General features: G+C 43.7%; 1 protein-coding gene across 1 annotated transcript; it reads right to left on the bottom strand.

The window, feature by feature from the left end:
- Positions 1 to 300: 300 nt before the first annotated feature.
- On the bottom strand, positions 301 to 8,928 carry tfdp2 (transcription factor Dp-2). The gene is given in 8 exon segments (XM_082966086.1): positions 301 to 446; positions 872 to 987; positions 989 to 1,033; positions 3,994 to 4,146; positions 5,065 to 5,141; positions 5,915 to 6,061; positions 7,211 to 7,373; positions 8,921 to 8,928. Coding segments are annotated over 8 exon segments (855 nt in total).
- Between the last annotated feature and the right edge of the window lie 7,015 nt (positions 8,929 to 15,943).

Below are 15,943 nucleotides of genomic sequence, written 5' to 3'. Positions count from 1 at the left end.
ACGCAGATATCTCCTCTTGGCAGAACAATTTGGAACCTTTTCGCCGCTAGAGGAAATACAGGGGCAGCAGCCATGAAGACATTTACAAAAATAACTACAAGAGAGAAATTAAGACAGAAACAGATATATAAATGCTTCTAAAATATCATATCATAGACCTGAATGACTGGCAACTTATTTCCTGTATATCTGGCCACATCCCCAGAGAACTTCCATTCCCCATGTGAACAGAGTAGGAGATGAGAGTCCTGTCTCAGAGAGAGAGGTATGGTGCATCACTGATGCCTGTCTGTCCATCAGTCACTCTGGGGAAGAGGGTTTGTTGTCATCATCGTCCTCCTCTTCCTCGTTGAAGGAGCTGGGCGTCTGGCCTCGAGACTCGGAGAGGGTGGTGCTACTGTGGCTGTAGCTCCTCCTTCCATTCAAAGAGGCAGAGTCCAGGTCATCTGGGAAAGAGCTGAAACACGACAACCCACACCACTGGTCAGTCACTTCAGTTCTCAAATTAAAATCAATCATGCCACCTTAAGTCATTTATATGGCTTGAGCTTTTCTGTTATCAGTAAGGTGTGCAACAAAACATTTTGCCACACAAAAACAGAATCATTTCCTGGCTACATCCCAAATGGCACCTTATTCCCTATATAGTGCACTACTTTTGAACAGAGCCACAGTGTTCTTATTTGGTAGTGGATTGTGTTCAAATCACAGTTTTGATTGAAAAGTTATGAGAGGTAATCTACCTTGTTTGACGGGTGCCTCTGGCCATGCCAGTGGGAGGAGAGACGAGGACAGATTGAAATGACAGAAATGGCCTGTTTCCACACACGTCAAAAATGCTTGTCAATGAATGCCATTTTCCAACTCTCACCTATGATGTAGATCTCCAGGGACCTGGGAATGAGGGACTTGGCCAGGACGAGATTGTCTGCGGTGCACTTCCCACTCTCCAGGCCCAGGGACAACCCCATGCTCTTCAGAATCTCTGTCGTAGTGGATCTCAAAGGTGTTGTTGAAGTCGAAAAGGTATTCGCATCGACAGTAGGGACGTCAAACGTTCAGCCTGCTGCACAGACCATATGGAAGCTCTAGTCTAGAGTGACTGGTTAAATTGTATTTTTAAAGTGGTTAAAGTAGGACGAAATAGATGTCATTGTAATAATGGGTGAGTGTGCTACATTTACTGTCATCATATATTAAAATATTGAATTACTTTGACATATTTCATTATGTTATATTACGCTAATTTGTCTATGGTGGACAGAACGTGTTACTACATTACACAAACTAAAGTTTTCACCACACAATATTACAGGAAATGCACATACTTTTTACCTCAGAATGGTTAATTGTTAGTATTAAAGTTTATAGTCATCACGATCTCACAAAATTGATTGCTTAAAACAGATTAATATCAGTGTTTTTTGTCATACATGTCAGTCCGTAGAGGGACGCAAACTGTCATTTTCAGACCACGGTGGCAAAAAAATAAATAAATATCCACTCCTCCTATAAATGTCTCTGGCCTGACATGAATTCATGGATTTGAGGGTTATGCTATCATTAAAATGAAAGCCAAACCCGATCGCTATTTATTAAACCGATGTGAGGTGGTGATCCTTCACATTATCCTGTAAAAAAAGTGTTGTTTCCTTTCTTGGCTATCTACCAAAATAATTTTCTCAAAGACAGTGCATTCAGTCAGACCCCTTCCTTGACTTTTTCCACATTTTGTTACATAACAGCCTTTTTTTTAAATGTAAAAAACATTTTTTCCCAATCTACACACAACAGCCCATAATGACAAGGCCAAAACAAGTTTTTTGAAATTTGAGCAAATATAAAAAACAGAAATACCTTATTTACATAAGTATTCAGACCCTTTGCTATGAGACTTGACATTTTGCTCAGGTGCATCCTGTTTCCATTGATCACCCTTGAGATGTTTCCACCTGTAGTAAATTCAATTGATTTGGAAAGGCACACACCTGTCCATATAAGTTCACACAGTTGACAATGTCAGAGCAAAAACCAAGCCCTGAGGTCGAAAGACTTATCCCCAGAGCTTCGAGACAGGATTGTGTCGAGGCACAGATCTAAGGATTGGTACCAAAAAATGTATGCAGCATTGAAGGTCCCCAAGAACGCAGTGGCCTCCATCAGTCTTAAATGGAAGAAGTTTGGAACCACCAAGACTCTTCCTAGAACTGGCCATCCGACCAAACTGAGCAATCGGGGGAGAAGGGCCTTGGTCAGCGATGGGATCCCTGGTCTTTCGGACAGAGCTCCAGAGTACCTTTGTGGAGATGGGAGACCTTCCAGAAGGACAACCATCTCTGCAGCACTCCACCAATCAGGCCTTTATGGTAGAGTGGCCAGATGGAAGCCACTCCTCGGTAAAAGGCACATGACAACAAGATTCTTTGGTCTGATGAAACCAAGATTGAAATCTTTGGCCTGAATGCCAAGCCACACGTCTGGAGGAAACCTTGCACCATCCCTACGGTGAAGCATGGTGGTGGCAGCATCATGCTGTGGGAATGTTTTTCAGCGGCAGAGACTGGGAGACTAGTCAGTATCGAGGGAAAGATGGACGGCGCAAAGTACAGAGAGATCCTTGATGAAAACCTGCTCCAGAGCGCTCAGGACCTCAGACTGAGCCAAAGTTCACCTTCCAACAGAACAATGACCCTAAGCCAAGACAACGCAGGAGTGGCTTTGGGACAAGTCGCTCCCTATCAAACCTGACAGAGCTTGAGAGGATCTGCTGAGAACAATGGGAGAAACTCCCCAAATACAGGTGTGCCAAGCTTGTAGCGTCATACTCAAGGCTGTAATCACTGCCAAAGTACTGAGTAAATGGTCTAAATACTTATGTAAATGTGATATTTCCATTCTTTATTTTTAATACAAAAGTTTTTGCTTTGTCACTATGGGGTATTGTGTGTAGATTGATGAAGGGAAAAAACGATTTAATCAATTTCAGAATAAGGCTGTTACGTAACAAAATGTGGAAGAAAGTCAAGGGGTCTGAATACTTTCCGAATGCACTGTATACACAGTGTACAAAACATGAATATCTGCTTTTCCCATGACATAGACTGACTAGGTAAGAGCTATGATCCCTTATTGATGCTACTTGTTAAATCCACTTCAATCAGTGTAGATGAAGGGGAGGAAACAATTGTGTATGCGTGCCATTCAGAGGGTGAATGGGCAAGACAAAATAATTAAGTCCCTTTGAACAGGGTATGGTAGTAGGTGCCAGTTGCACCGGTTTGAGTCAAGACCTGCAATGCTGCTGTGTTTTTCACGCTTAACAGTTTCCCTTGTTGAGTGTGAAGCTAATCAATTCCAGTCGAGTGACCGCTTGGTAAATATTGGTGCGTGTGCAGTTTATAAGTTACTAATTTAGTAAAATACAAGTAGTGTGAACACAAGTGTGACACGTGTGTTTAGGGAGTAACTTTCATGAATTGGTCTTCAAAATACTTATTTCAGCATGTTGATGATTTATTTGGACATCTAAAACCAGTGTTTTGACACTTGGCCATGAATCAAAAGCCATTACAACAGGAAGCAGCAATTTTCAATCTATGTTTTAGGAATATAAACTGTACGTTTTAATATTATTTTTCAACAGGATTCTACTTTATCAGGTAAAAACTACTGAATGAGAACAAAAACGTGCTATGACTTATTGATTTTGATGATATTAGTGAAAATATATGTTTGTCCTGGCTACCTACAGAGAGTCGGGGATTACTGTGGTAGCCATCCGTATAAATCGCATATATTTTAATCACGGCAAAACCTTGTGATCCTAACTGAATTTACTCTTAGCACTGCAGGAGAAGTGTTGGCATTTTAATGATAAAGGCGCAATGAGCATGTGTGTTATACTACTGTGGCATTTGGATAAGCGATTCAGTAATAAGTGACCTGGAGTTGTCTTTGTAATAGGCATTAGGGTGAAGACATTGCGGTGACACATACTTGTCGCTGGAGATGGAGCAGTCGATGACGGTGCGTACGTCTGTGTTGAGGACGATGAAGGGGAGCTGGATGACAGAGCTGGAAGGGGGAGGGGCCGGGGAGGAAGCCTCACTGGCTTTGTTTCTCTGCACTAGGTTCTTGAGAGATTTGCTGTTTGAGGAGAGACGAGCAATGTTTAGAAACACATTTTAGGTGCATTTGATTTAGTTCGCCTGGCTACGGTATTCCATCAATCTTCCGTTGGTCCTAAAGTGCAAACTTTCGAACACACCTATCCACACAGTTTTAAATACATTGTTACTACAAATACAGCTAATCTTATCAATACATACTTCAAAAACTTTTATCCCCACATACACATTTTCAATCTCTGAAGGTTGAGCGTGTATGGTTCATGAGTGGAACTACATCATACATGGGCATGGGGCCACGAGTCTTTCCTGGTCAGGTTATGTGGTCAGGAAAAACACCAAGCCCTAGCATATCGTGGCTAAATCGATTCTGAGGGAAAACCTCAGAGGAATAGGAGCTTAGACTGAAGCTTAAATCTCGCTTTAGAGTGAGTAACCTTCATTAGGGCAGAGCAAAATGTAGCCACAACACACCATCAATCGGAGATGCAATGAATGACAACTATCCGTTGTGCGGTACATTTCAAGAAACAGACTGCGAATACATTTCGGTGATCGCGAAGTCTTTCTCACAGGGAGAAGTAATCAATCAAGAGAACTCCGACCACACCCACATCCACACCCTCTGGCCCCTTGGAACTCCAAGGGGTCATACAAAAGTTCCCTTTCATATGCTATTGAGATGCTAACGATAAGCTGTTTTTTTTCTCCAATGGATTTATAGATGGACAGCTTCCTAGCTCATCACTCACGACCAAGGCATCTGACTTTCCCCTCTCTCCCTCGCACACACACAAAGAGATAAGCGCGCACACACACACACACACACACACACACACACACACACACACACACACACACACACACACACACACACACACACACACACACACACACACACACACACACACACACACACACACACACACACACACACACACGTACCTGCAGTATGAGTTCATCCAGTTGAGTTCTCTTCTACCTGATCCTATTCAGGCGTTTCTGTTTCTCCACCTGATTAGAGAAACAGTTTATTAAGCATTTTAGAAAGAACTGGTATAACAACATACATCACATAAAGAATCTCAAAGTGCTGGTAAAGCAAAACAAACAAGCAATTTCAAAAGAAACATACAAAAGTAGCTAGATCAGCATATGGAGCTATTTTGGAGTGCTTCTTGAAGCCTCCAATGGGTGGCCATGGTCATGACAGGGTCTGGAAGTTATTGACTAGATGTAGATGGTCAGCGGTGGTGCTGGTCAGTGTACTGTCTGTGCCCCTCCTCCATCCAACCTCCACTCCACCTTAACGCTGTGCTCCAACAGAACCCTACCCATATCCCACCACTCAGACAGTTCGTGTTGTTCTTTAAGTAACTGACCAGACTAAAGCAAGACAATTACTATTTGTATTGTCAGACAGTAGTGATGGATTGCGAAAGTCCTCTGCTGTCAAAACAGGCCAGCTGTAGGAGTACTCTACTCTCCATCTCCCCACTCCCTTATTCCTAGTCCTCCACCAGAATGGGTCACTGTGTGTGTTCGTGTGTTTATCGTGACAGATCTATATTCTGCAGGAAGTTGACACATGATACAGATGAGAACTGAAAGGGTCTTTCGTTTTTCTTCCCATTTCCTTTGTCTGTGCTCCCCTCACCCCTTTCTCTCCGTCCCCCTGTCCCTCTTTTCCTGCGGTGACAGTGACAGATGTCATGGAGTGGCTGTCAAGGCTCACTTTCAGCTCCCAGAGAGAACTCTGCTGGTTTAAAATGTGTGTGTAAGATCACCTCCAGGTTTTGACAATCCTGGGCTGAGTTGGTGGGCAGGCCAATCCAGTGGATCTCCTTCTTCTCCTTGGAGATGATGTTCATGGCCATCAGCACGTTGAGGGCGTCATACACGCGCCTGCGGATGTTCTTCTGGTCATACACCTGCTGGGGAGGGAGGGGGAGAGAGAGAGAAGAGTGAGGAAAGATCAAATTAAAGAGAAGTGAGTAAAGAAAATAGACCAAAAAAATAAGAGAAGAGCAAGGAAACAGAATAGCAGAGAAGAGGTTATGATTCTAGGCTTGTCTTGGGGGGGGGTCAAGGGTCATCTCATTAGTAACTGCTCCATGGTGTGTGTCCCTGGCCAGGACTACCCACTACCCCTCCGGAGGTGCACTGACTGCTAGCCTAGCCCTCATGGTTAATCTGTTTTTAATTAATGATACTTTTTAACATTCCACAGGAAGTAAGCAGATTAGGGCTGGGGCCAAGCTATTTTATGGGGCCATGTCATTATTAATACCGGAAAGTATTCAGAGGTTGGCTCCCTCCTCACTATTAAAACAGCCTAACTTTCAGTCGGATTCCTCCAACACAATGCTTTGGGATGCAAGGGAACCGTTTGCAACATAATCAACATTCCATAGTCTCTATGACCTCAAAGCTGTCATTCGTTAATTGCTTATCTTGAACAGCTTATGAATGGAAAAACAAACGTATCTAACATTTATCTGCAAAGAAAAATGCATCGCTGTTTTGCTCTAATGTCAAATTGGACATATTTTGTATTAACTTTTATTTATTCAGGGTAGCCCAATGAGACCAGGGTCTCATTCCCAATGGTGTCCCGAGTACAACAATTTTCTCACAAACAAGAAGAAAAATGTACATTGCAAATAAACAAGAAGAATTAAAAGAACCACGTGTTGAGTGTTATCCACTAGCCTGTTGGCCAGATCGGTTTGTTCTTTATTTATTCATGAAAGGGGACGTTAGAGGCATTGGCTAAAGTATAGTCAGAAATACTTTATCATTCTACTGGCACAATGGGTTAGAGGACCACGGGGCTTGGCAACACCAGGGTTGTGTTCATTAGGGCATGCAATGGAAAATATAACTGAAAGACAAGCACCGTTTTCTCCAGGTAGTCCCTCCCTGTTTCATTCCATTTTCTTCCGTTTGGTGCCTAATGAACACTACCCAGGGTTGTGGTTTTGATTCCTGCATTGGCCACATATACTGACTGTGTCACTGTCAACCGTAAGTGGTTTTGGATGAAAGCGTCTACTCAACTATCGTAGTATTTACGGACTCACCGAGTCTGTGGCCATGACGGTGGTGGAGTGGGTGAACTCGGCCACCAGATCGTCGGCCACCTCGTTCTAGGACGTGTTGCCTTTCTTCTGCACCTTTGCACACGCCTTCATGGAGAAATGACTCAGGCCCTTCCCGTTCTTATCGCCCTTCTTCAGCTGATTGCTGTGGTGGAGAGATCACAAAGAAGCAACCGACACATTCATGATTAGACGTCTAGGGCTAGCTGTTACACAGATCAAATAATAGTTTATTTGTCACATACACAGGACATAGTAGGTGCAAACAGTACAGTGAAATGCTAACCAAGATGACACCGCACACATACACACAACTCTAAACATACACACACACTACACCTCCAACTCTACACTTATTTGTCAAACATCACCTCACACACACATAGGCTCATAAAAATTTAAACGATATAACACTCAATGGACTCAGTGGATCAGGCAATACAATGTATAAAATAATTCCAAACTAATGTGAAATGATGAGTTTCTCTCCAACAATGGCACAAGCAAAAGCACACTTGTGAAAACCATGACACATTAACATAAGCATGATGGAGTTTGGCATGTATGTGAAGACCATAGATCGTGCACCCGCTAACGCTTTGGACACTTGCCTTCAATGTGTGGTCTCAGAATCATGTGACGCGCGCTCATTTAGACGCACCACTCATTGATGCTTCAAATTAGTGTATGGCTTTATACTCAGTACATATGCAGAGCAAATGTGTCGATGCGTACTCATAATATTTACACTGATATTGGTGAGTTTATTTTAAACTATCCCAAAGGCTGAAGGGTAATAGCACTATTGGGTATAGACTATAGTAACGGTGTGAGTCCCAAATGACACCCTATTCCCTATATAATGCACTATCCCACAAGGTTCTGGTCAAAAGTAGTGCACAATGTAGGGAATAGGGTGCCATTTGAGACGCACCCATGGTTGTGGTTGGAGCAGAATTTTCTACCCCTCTACACTCCTAGAGAATTGATCAGATGAATGCAGTTTTGAAGGCTGAATCTCAATTGTTAGGAGTGTGTGTGTGTGTGTGTGTGTGTGTGTGTGTGTGTGTGTGTGTGTGTGTGTGTGTGTGTGTCTCTCTCTGGGAATCACATTTCAATCAGACTCCCTGCATTAGCACACACACGCACCTTGCTGCTAGCTAGTTCTTTCCATTGAGGTAATGCAGTGTGTATTTGTGATTATATCACCGGCCATTCAGAACAGTACAAAAAAATCTAAGCATGTCGAATGCTGGAGTCACGGCACGCTGCCACACAAGTCCTCTTCCATTTGCTGTGTTGCAGGCACACATGTCCTCCTTCTCACAATGGCTCCAGTGTAACATGGTTCCTCTAGCTCCCTGTAGGGCTACCCCCCAGGGAGAGGGGAATGGAGGAGAGGGATTCTCGATTTTCATTACGAGTCACCGCCTAAATATGTAGCTGAAGCACTGTTCATCATTTCAAGAGGATCAGTGTGTGTGTACACACACACACACACACACACACACACACACACACACACACACACACACACACACACACACACACACTACAAAAATCTCATTCTCAAATCAGCAGAAACAAGGGAATTTTAGGCGAACATGAATACAAACAAGAGAAAATCATCTGTTATGAACCGTTAGGCTACATGTGATGCGCCGTCCACACAGCAGTGATACAATCACTCACTTGCTCATTCAGGGGCTCATTCTCTGTGATTTACGCACCAAGAGAAACTGAGGGGGGGGGGGGGTAGTGGAGCATGAAGAGGGGGAAAAAAGAATGCGAATATGCATGAGTGCATTTGTGTGTGAGAGAAAGAGAACAGTGAAAGAAAGGAACAGAGAGAAGGAGAGAGCAGAGAGTGGACAGGGAGAAAACGAGGGAGAATATACAAGTAGACATGTAAAGACAGACGCACACACGCAGCCAAATGAGTGAGCAATCAAGTGTCCACTGACAAACATTCCCCATCCTTGCAGTACACAAACATATGCACCCTCTCCCACACAGCGCAGTTCACTCTAACACCTAGTACAGTAGAGAGGAGGAGACAACTTCAGAGCCGCTCGTTACATAACTGGCTCTCTGTGGAGCACACACACACGCAGAGGGGACGACTGTGTGTGTGTGTAGTGTATGAGGTAGGAAGTGACGATGGGTAAGGCGCAGCGTGGTGGAAGCTTAGGGTTCCAGTTGTCAGGACATGTTAGTTCCAGAACCCCAGCTAGGGGGAGAGAGAGAGAGAAGAGGAGAAACAGGCTGGTGGTGAATGTGCCATAACAGATAGAGGGATTGTAATCAGTCGGTGTGAGGAAGAAACACACACTCGGTTACGCAGAAACGCAGAAACAACAGAGGCACTTTTTCTCCTTAGCAACAGAGCTCCCGCTCTGCACCATGGCCGGTGCTGTATTGGGAGTCTGAGGAGTGTTTCTTGGCAGTGTGTCTGCAGAGTGGATCAGTGGGGGAGGAGGGATGACCTTTCACTGAACAGCACAGCTCAGAGCCAACACATCCGCCACAGTGTGCGGGGGGGGGGGGGGGGGGGGGGGGAGCTCCTCTCACCTGGTGCTTGTGAGTGGGGAGAGGGAAGAATAAATCATAGACGACAGAAGAGATGGACAGAACAGAGAGAGGAAAAGAGAGCAGAGATCTGAGCTTACGAGGACCAAACATGGAGAGAATACTCAGTCTTGCGCAGTGTAAGTGAGAAAGAGTTGTGAGTTTTAAAACGATAGAAGTAGAAGGAGGGAGGGAGAGAGAGGGTTTGGTCTCATAGGTCTTACTATGTGCTGAATGAATTATTCACTGCTGAGAACGTGGCATGCAGAACGCACAGACTCTCACATGCCTTTAAAATTTGAGTGCATCTTGCTCAAGGAACCATTTCCACACACACTCTAGGGCGGCAGGAGTTGGACAAAATATCTCATAGCATTTTTTGGCCAGATATTGAAATTTCGATTATGAATTTTTGAACACTAGGGTAAAAAATATGGTAATTCCATCAGGCATGGTTAAAACAACTGTAAGGGTAGAGAACATCACTTCTAAAAATAGGTCATATGAACGAACACCTACTGTAGCTAGCTAACTGAACACTAAATCAAAAGAAACAAATATTTTCCAACAATGTTACAGGCTACATGTGATAATAGATAGGATTATTACTTAAAACCTCTTAGTGATCCCTTAATGCGCCAATCCCTTTAGCGGGATAGATTTGACAACATCCGGTGAAATTGCAGACCGCCTAATTCAAACTACAGAAATATCAATATTCACGAAAATTGATGTAATACATCAAAATAAAGCTTAACTTCTTGTTAATCCAGCCGCTGTGTCAGATTTCAAAAAGGCTTTACGGCGAAAGCACACCATGCGATTATCTGAGGACAGCACCCCACATACAAACACATGAAGATCATATTTCAACCAGGCAGGTGCGACACAAAAGTCAGAAATAACGATATAATAAATGCCTTACCTTTGAAGATCTTCTTTTTGCAATCCCAAATGTCTCAGTGACACAATGAATGGTCGTTTTGTTTGATAAATTCCTTCTTTATATCCCCAAAATGTCCATTTATTTGGCGCGTTTGATTCAGAAATACACCGGTTCCAACTCGCCCAAAATGACTACAAAGTATCTAATGAGTTACCTGTAAACTTGGTGCAAACATTTCAAACAACGTTCCTAATCCAACCTCAGGTATCCTAAAATGTAAATAATCAACAGACGGGATAATCTGTTTCCAATACCGAAGAAAAATAACACAGAGCGCGCTCCTGTTCATGCGCACCAAAATACTAGAGATCTTCAGAGTGACACGTACAAAGAACAGCACTACTTCTTCATTTCTCAAAAGAAAAACATGGACCAATTTCTGAAGACTGTTGATATTTAGTGGAAGCCATAGGAACTGCAATCTAGGCCCTAATAAATCAGGTTTCCCATAGAAATCATTGGAAAACACAATGACCTCAAAAACATTTTTCCCTGGATGGATTGTGCTCGGGGTTTCGCCTGCCAAATCAGTTCTGTTATACTCAGACATTATTCTAACAGTTTTAGAAACTTCAGAGTGTTTTCTATCCAAATCTATATGCATATCCTAGCTTCTGGGCCTGAGTAACAGGCAGTTTACTTTGGGCACGCTTTTCATCCGGAAGTGAAAATACTGCCCCTATCCCTACGAAGTTTTTAACAAACACACATTTTGAACATGATCATGAAAATATAGTGTGCTATAAGCGCAGCACTTATTAATTAATGAATAACATGAGTTCCTATTTTACAATTATGAGTTCTTAAATAACCTAGGTTAATTATTTACTCAGGCAGGTATAGGATGCAGATGGAATAGGAAGCTTATGATTGTGTAATTATTTAGAAGTTGGCCCAATCATGCCTTAAAAACATGTAACGCGTAGCCTGACGATTGCAAGGTGCAGCCTGTGTCCAAAACATTGTCTGGTCCAGTCATTCAACATGACGTTTCAACTTCTCCCTTAATTTGGTTATAAAATCAAATTGTATTGGTCACATGAGCTGAATACAACAGGTTACAGTAAAATGCTTACTTACGAGCCCCTAACCAACAATGCAGTTAAAAACAAATATGAATAAGAAATACAAGTAATTAAAGAGCAGCAGTAAAATAACAATAGACTATATACGGGGGGGGGTACCGGTACAGAGTCAATGCGCTGGGCCATACGCACTACCCTCTGTAGTGCCTTGCGGTCGGAGGCCGAGCAGTTGCCATACCAGGCAGTGATGCAACCAGTCAGGATGCTCTCGATGGTGCAGCTGTAGAACCTTTTGAGGATCTGAGGACCCATGCCAAATCTTTTCAGTTTCCTGAGGAGGAGTAGGTTTTGTCGTGCCCTCTTCACGACTGTCTTGGTGTGCTTGGATCATGTTAGTTTGTTGATGATGTGAACACCAAGGAACTTGAAGCTCTCAACCTGCTCCACTACAGCCTTGTCAATGAGAACGGGGATGTGCTCAGTCCTCTTTTTCCTGTAGTCCACAATCATCTCCTTTGTCTTGATCACGTTGAGGGAGAGGTTGTTATCCTGGCACCACATGGCCAGGTCTCTGACCTCCTCCCTATAGGCTGTCTCATCGTTGTCATTGGCTATTGTGTCATCGGCAAACTTAATGATGGCGTTGGAGTCGTGCCTGGCCGTGCAGTCATGAGGGAACAGGGAGTACAGGAGGGGACTGAACATGCACCCTGAGGGGCCCCTGTGTTGAGTATCAGCGTGGCAGATGTGTTGTTACCTACCCTTATCACCTGGGGGTGGCCCGTCAGGAAGTCCAGAATCCAGTTGCAGAGGGAGGTGTTTAGTCCCAGGGTCCTTAGCTTAGTGATGAGCTTTGAGGGCGCTATGGTATTCAATGCTGAGCTGTAGTCAATGAATAGCATTCTCACATAGGTGTTCCCATTGTCCAGGTGTTAAAGGGCAGTGTGGAGTGCAATAGAGATTGCATCATCTGTGGATCTGTTAGCTCAGTATGCAAATTGGAGTGGGTCTAGGGTTTCTGGGATAATGGTGTTGATGTGAGCCATGACCAGCCTTTCAAAGCACTTCATGGCTACAGACGTGAGTGCTACAGGTCTGCAGTCATTTAGGCAGGTTATTTTAGTGTTCTTGGGCACAGTGTCTTAACTGACATTTTCAACCTCTCAAAAATGCAGATGGTGGTCTGCTTAAAAAATGTTGGTCTTACAGACTTGGACAAGGAGAGGTTGAAAATGTCAGTGAAGACACTTGCCAGTTGGTCAGCGCATGCTCGCAGTACACATCCTGGTAATCCGTCTGGCCCTGCAGCCTTGTGAATGTTGTGATCACACAGTCTTCCAGAACAGCTGGTGCTCTCATGCATGTTTCAGTGTTATTTGCCTCAAAGCGAGCATACAAGTAGTTTAGCTCATCTGGTAGGCTCGTGTCACTGGGCAGCTCTCGGCTGTGCTTCCCCTTGTAGTCTGTAATGGTTTGCAAGCCCTGCCACATCTGACGAGCGTCAGAGCCGGTGTAGTACGATTCGATCTTAGTCCTGTATTGATGCTTTCCCTGTTTGATGGTTTGTCGGAGGGCATGGTGGAATTTCTTATAAACTTCCGTGTTAGAGTCCCGCTCCTTGAAAGCGGCAGCTCTAGCCTTTAGCTCAGTGCGGATGTTGCCTGTAATCCATGGCTTCTGGTTGGGGTCTGTACGTACGGTCACTGTGGGGACAACGTCATCGATGCACTCATTGATGAAGCAAATGACTGATGTGGTGTACTCTTCAATGCCATCAGAGGAATCCCGGAACACATTCCAGTCTGTGCTAGCAAAACAGTCCTGTAGCTTAGCATCTGCCTCATCTTACCACTTTTTTATTGATCGAGTAAATGGTGCTTACTGCTTTAATCTTTGCTTGTAAGCAGGAATCAGGAGGATAGAATTATGGTCAGATTTGCCAAATGTAGGGCGAGTGAGAGCTTTGTATGCGTCTCTGTGTGTGGAGTAAAGGTGGTCCAGAGTTATTTTTCCTCTGGTTGCACATTTAACATGCTGACAGAAATTTGGTTAGACGGATTTAAGTTTCCCTGCATTAAAGTCCCCGGCTACTAGGAGCGCCGCCTCTGGGTGAGCATTTTCCTGTTTGCTTATGGCGGAATACAGCTCATTGAGTGCGGTCTTAGTGCCAGCATCAGTTTATGGTGGTATGTAGACAGCTACAAAAAAATATAGATGAAAACTCTCTAGATAGATAATGTAGTCTACAGCTTATCATGAGATACTCCATCTCAGGCGAGCAAAACCTTGAGACTTCCTTAGATATCGTGAAACAGCTGTTATTTACAAAAATACATAGTCCGCCGCCCCTTGTCTTACCAGACGCCGCTGTTCTATCCTGCCGATACAGCGTTTAACAAGCCAGCTGTATGTTGATAATGTCGTCTTTCAGCCACGACTCTGTGAAGCCTATGATATTACAGTTTTGAATGTCCCGTTGGTAGTTTAATCTTCCGCGTAGGTCATCGATTTTATTTTCCAAAGATTGCACATTTGCTAGCAGAATGGAAGGAAGTGGGGATTTATTCGATCGCCTACGAATTCTCAGAAGGCAGCCATCCCGCTGGCCCCTTTTTCTCCACCTTCACACAAATGTCAGGGATCTAGGCCTGTTCCCGGGAAAGAAGTGTATCATTCACGTCGGACTCGTTAAAGGAAAAAGAAAGGATAAAGGATTCTGCCAGTCCGTGGTGAGTAATCGCAGTTCTGATGTCTAGAAGTTATTTTCGGTCATAAGAGAAATATTATGTACAAAATAAGTAAAAAAATAAGTTACAAACAATGCAAAGAAACAAACAAAAAAACACAATTGGTTAGGAATACGTAAAACGTCAGCCTTGCTCTCCGGTGCCGTCTTGTCGACCCAGTGTTGGGGTGTTCGACTTGGGAGAAATATGTGCAAGACGGAATTTGTATCTCCTGTCCAGTTGGCTTATCCTCTTCTTGAAGCCGTCTTTGCTGACTGTAAATAGGAACCATCTGTTTGGCTATGTGAAAGGTGATAGCCTCTGTGATTTCTGTGTCTACGGCACAGGAGGTTGGTGGCACCTGAATTGGGGAGGACGGGCTCTTGGTAATGGCTGAAGTGGAATGGTATCAAATACATCAAACACATGGTTTCCATGTGTTTAAAGCCATTCCATTCGCACTGTTCCAGCCATTATTAGGAGCCGTCCTCCCTTCAGCAGCCTCCACTGGTCTGCGGGATGTTTTTTTGTAGGGCGTTACACTTGATGGCTGGTTGTGGCTGAGGGGCTTTGCTGCTGTCGGGTGCTTTTTTTTTACCATGCAATCATCGTAAAGTAGGGGATGGTTATTCTTCAAAGGATTGAATACATTTGTGGTGTTCCTCAAGGTTCCGTTTTAGGACCACTATTGTTTTCACTATATATTTTACCTCTTGGGGATGTCATTCGAAAACATAATGTTAAATTTCACTGCTATGCGGACGACACACAGCTGTACATTTCAATGAAACATGGTGAAGCCCCAAAATTGCCCTCGCTAGAAGCCTGTGTTTCAGACATAAAGAAGTGGATGGCTGCAAACTTTCTACTTTTAAACTCAGACAAAACAGAGATGCTTGTTCTAGGTCTCAAGAAACAAAGAGATCTTCTGTTGAATCTGACAATTAATCTGGATGGTTGTACAGTCGTCTCAAATAAAACTGTGAAGGACCTCGGCGTTACTCTGGACCCTGATCTCTCTTTTGAAGAACATATCAAGACTGTTTCAAGGACAGCTTTTTTCCATCTACGTAACATTGCAAAAATCAGAAACTTTCTGTCCAAAAATGACGCAGAAAAATGAATCCATGCTTTTGTTACTTCTAGGCTGGACTACTGCAATGCTCTACTTTCCGGCTACCCGGATAAAGCACTAAATAAACTTCAGTTAGTGCTAAATACGGCTGCTAGAATCCTGACTAGAACCAAAAAATTTGATCATATTACTCCAGTGCTAGCCTCCCTACACTGGCTTCCTGTTAAGGCAAGGGCTGATTTCAAGGTTTTACTGCTAACCTACAAAGCATTACATGGGCTTGCTCCTACCTATCTTTCCGATTTGGTCCTGCCGTACATACCTACACGTACGCTACGGTCACAAGACGCAGGCCTCCTAATTGTCCCTAGAATT

Source organism: Salmo salar, chromosome 20 (assembly GCF_965601325.2).
Source record: "Salmo salar chromosome 20, fSalSal1, whole genome shotgun sequence".
NCBI classification, from domain to species: Eukaryota; Metazoa; Chordata; class Actinopteri; order Salmoniformes; family Salmonidae; genus Salmo; species Salmo salar.
The sequence above is the reverse complement of the archived record's forward strand: the minus strand, read 5'-3'. Positions and strand labels throughout refer to the sequence as shown.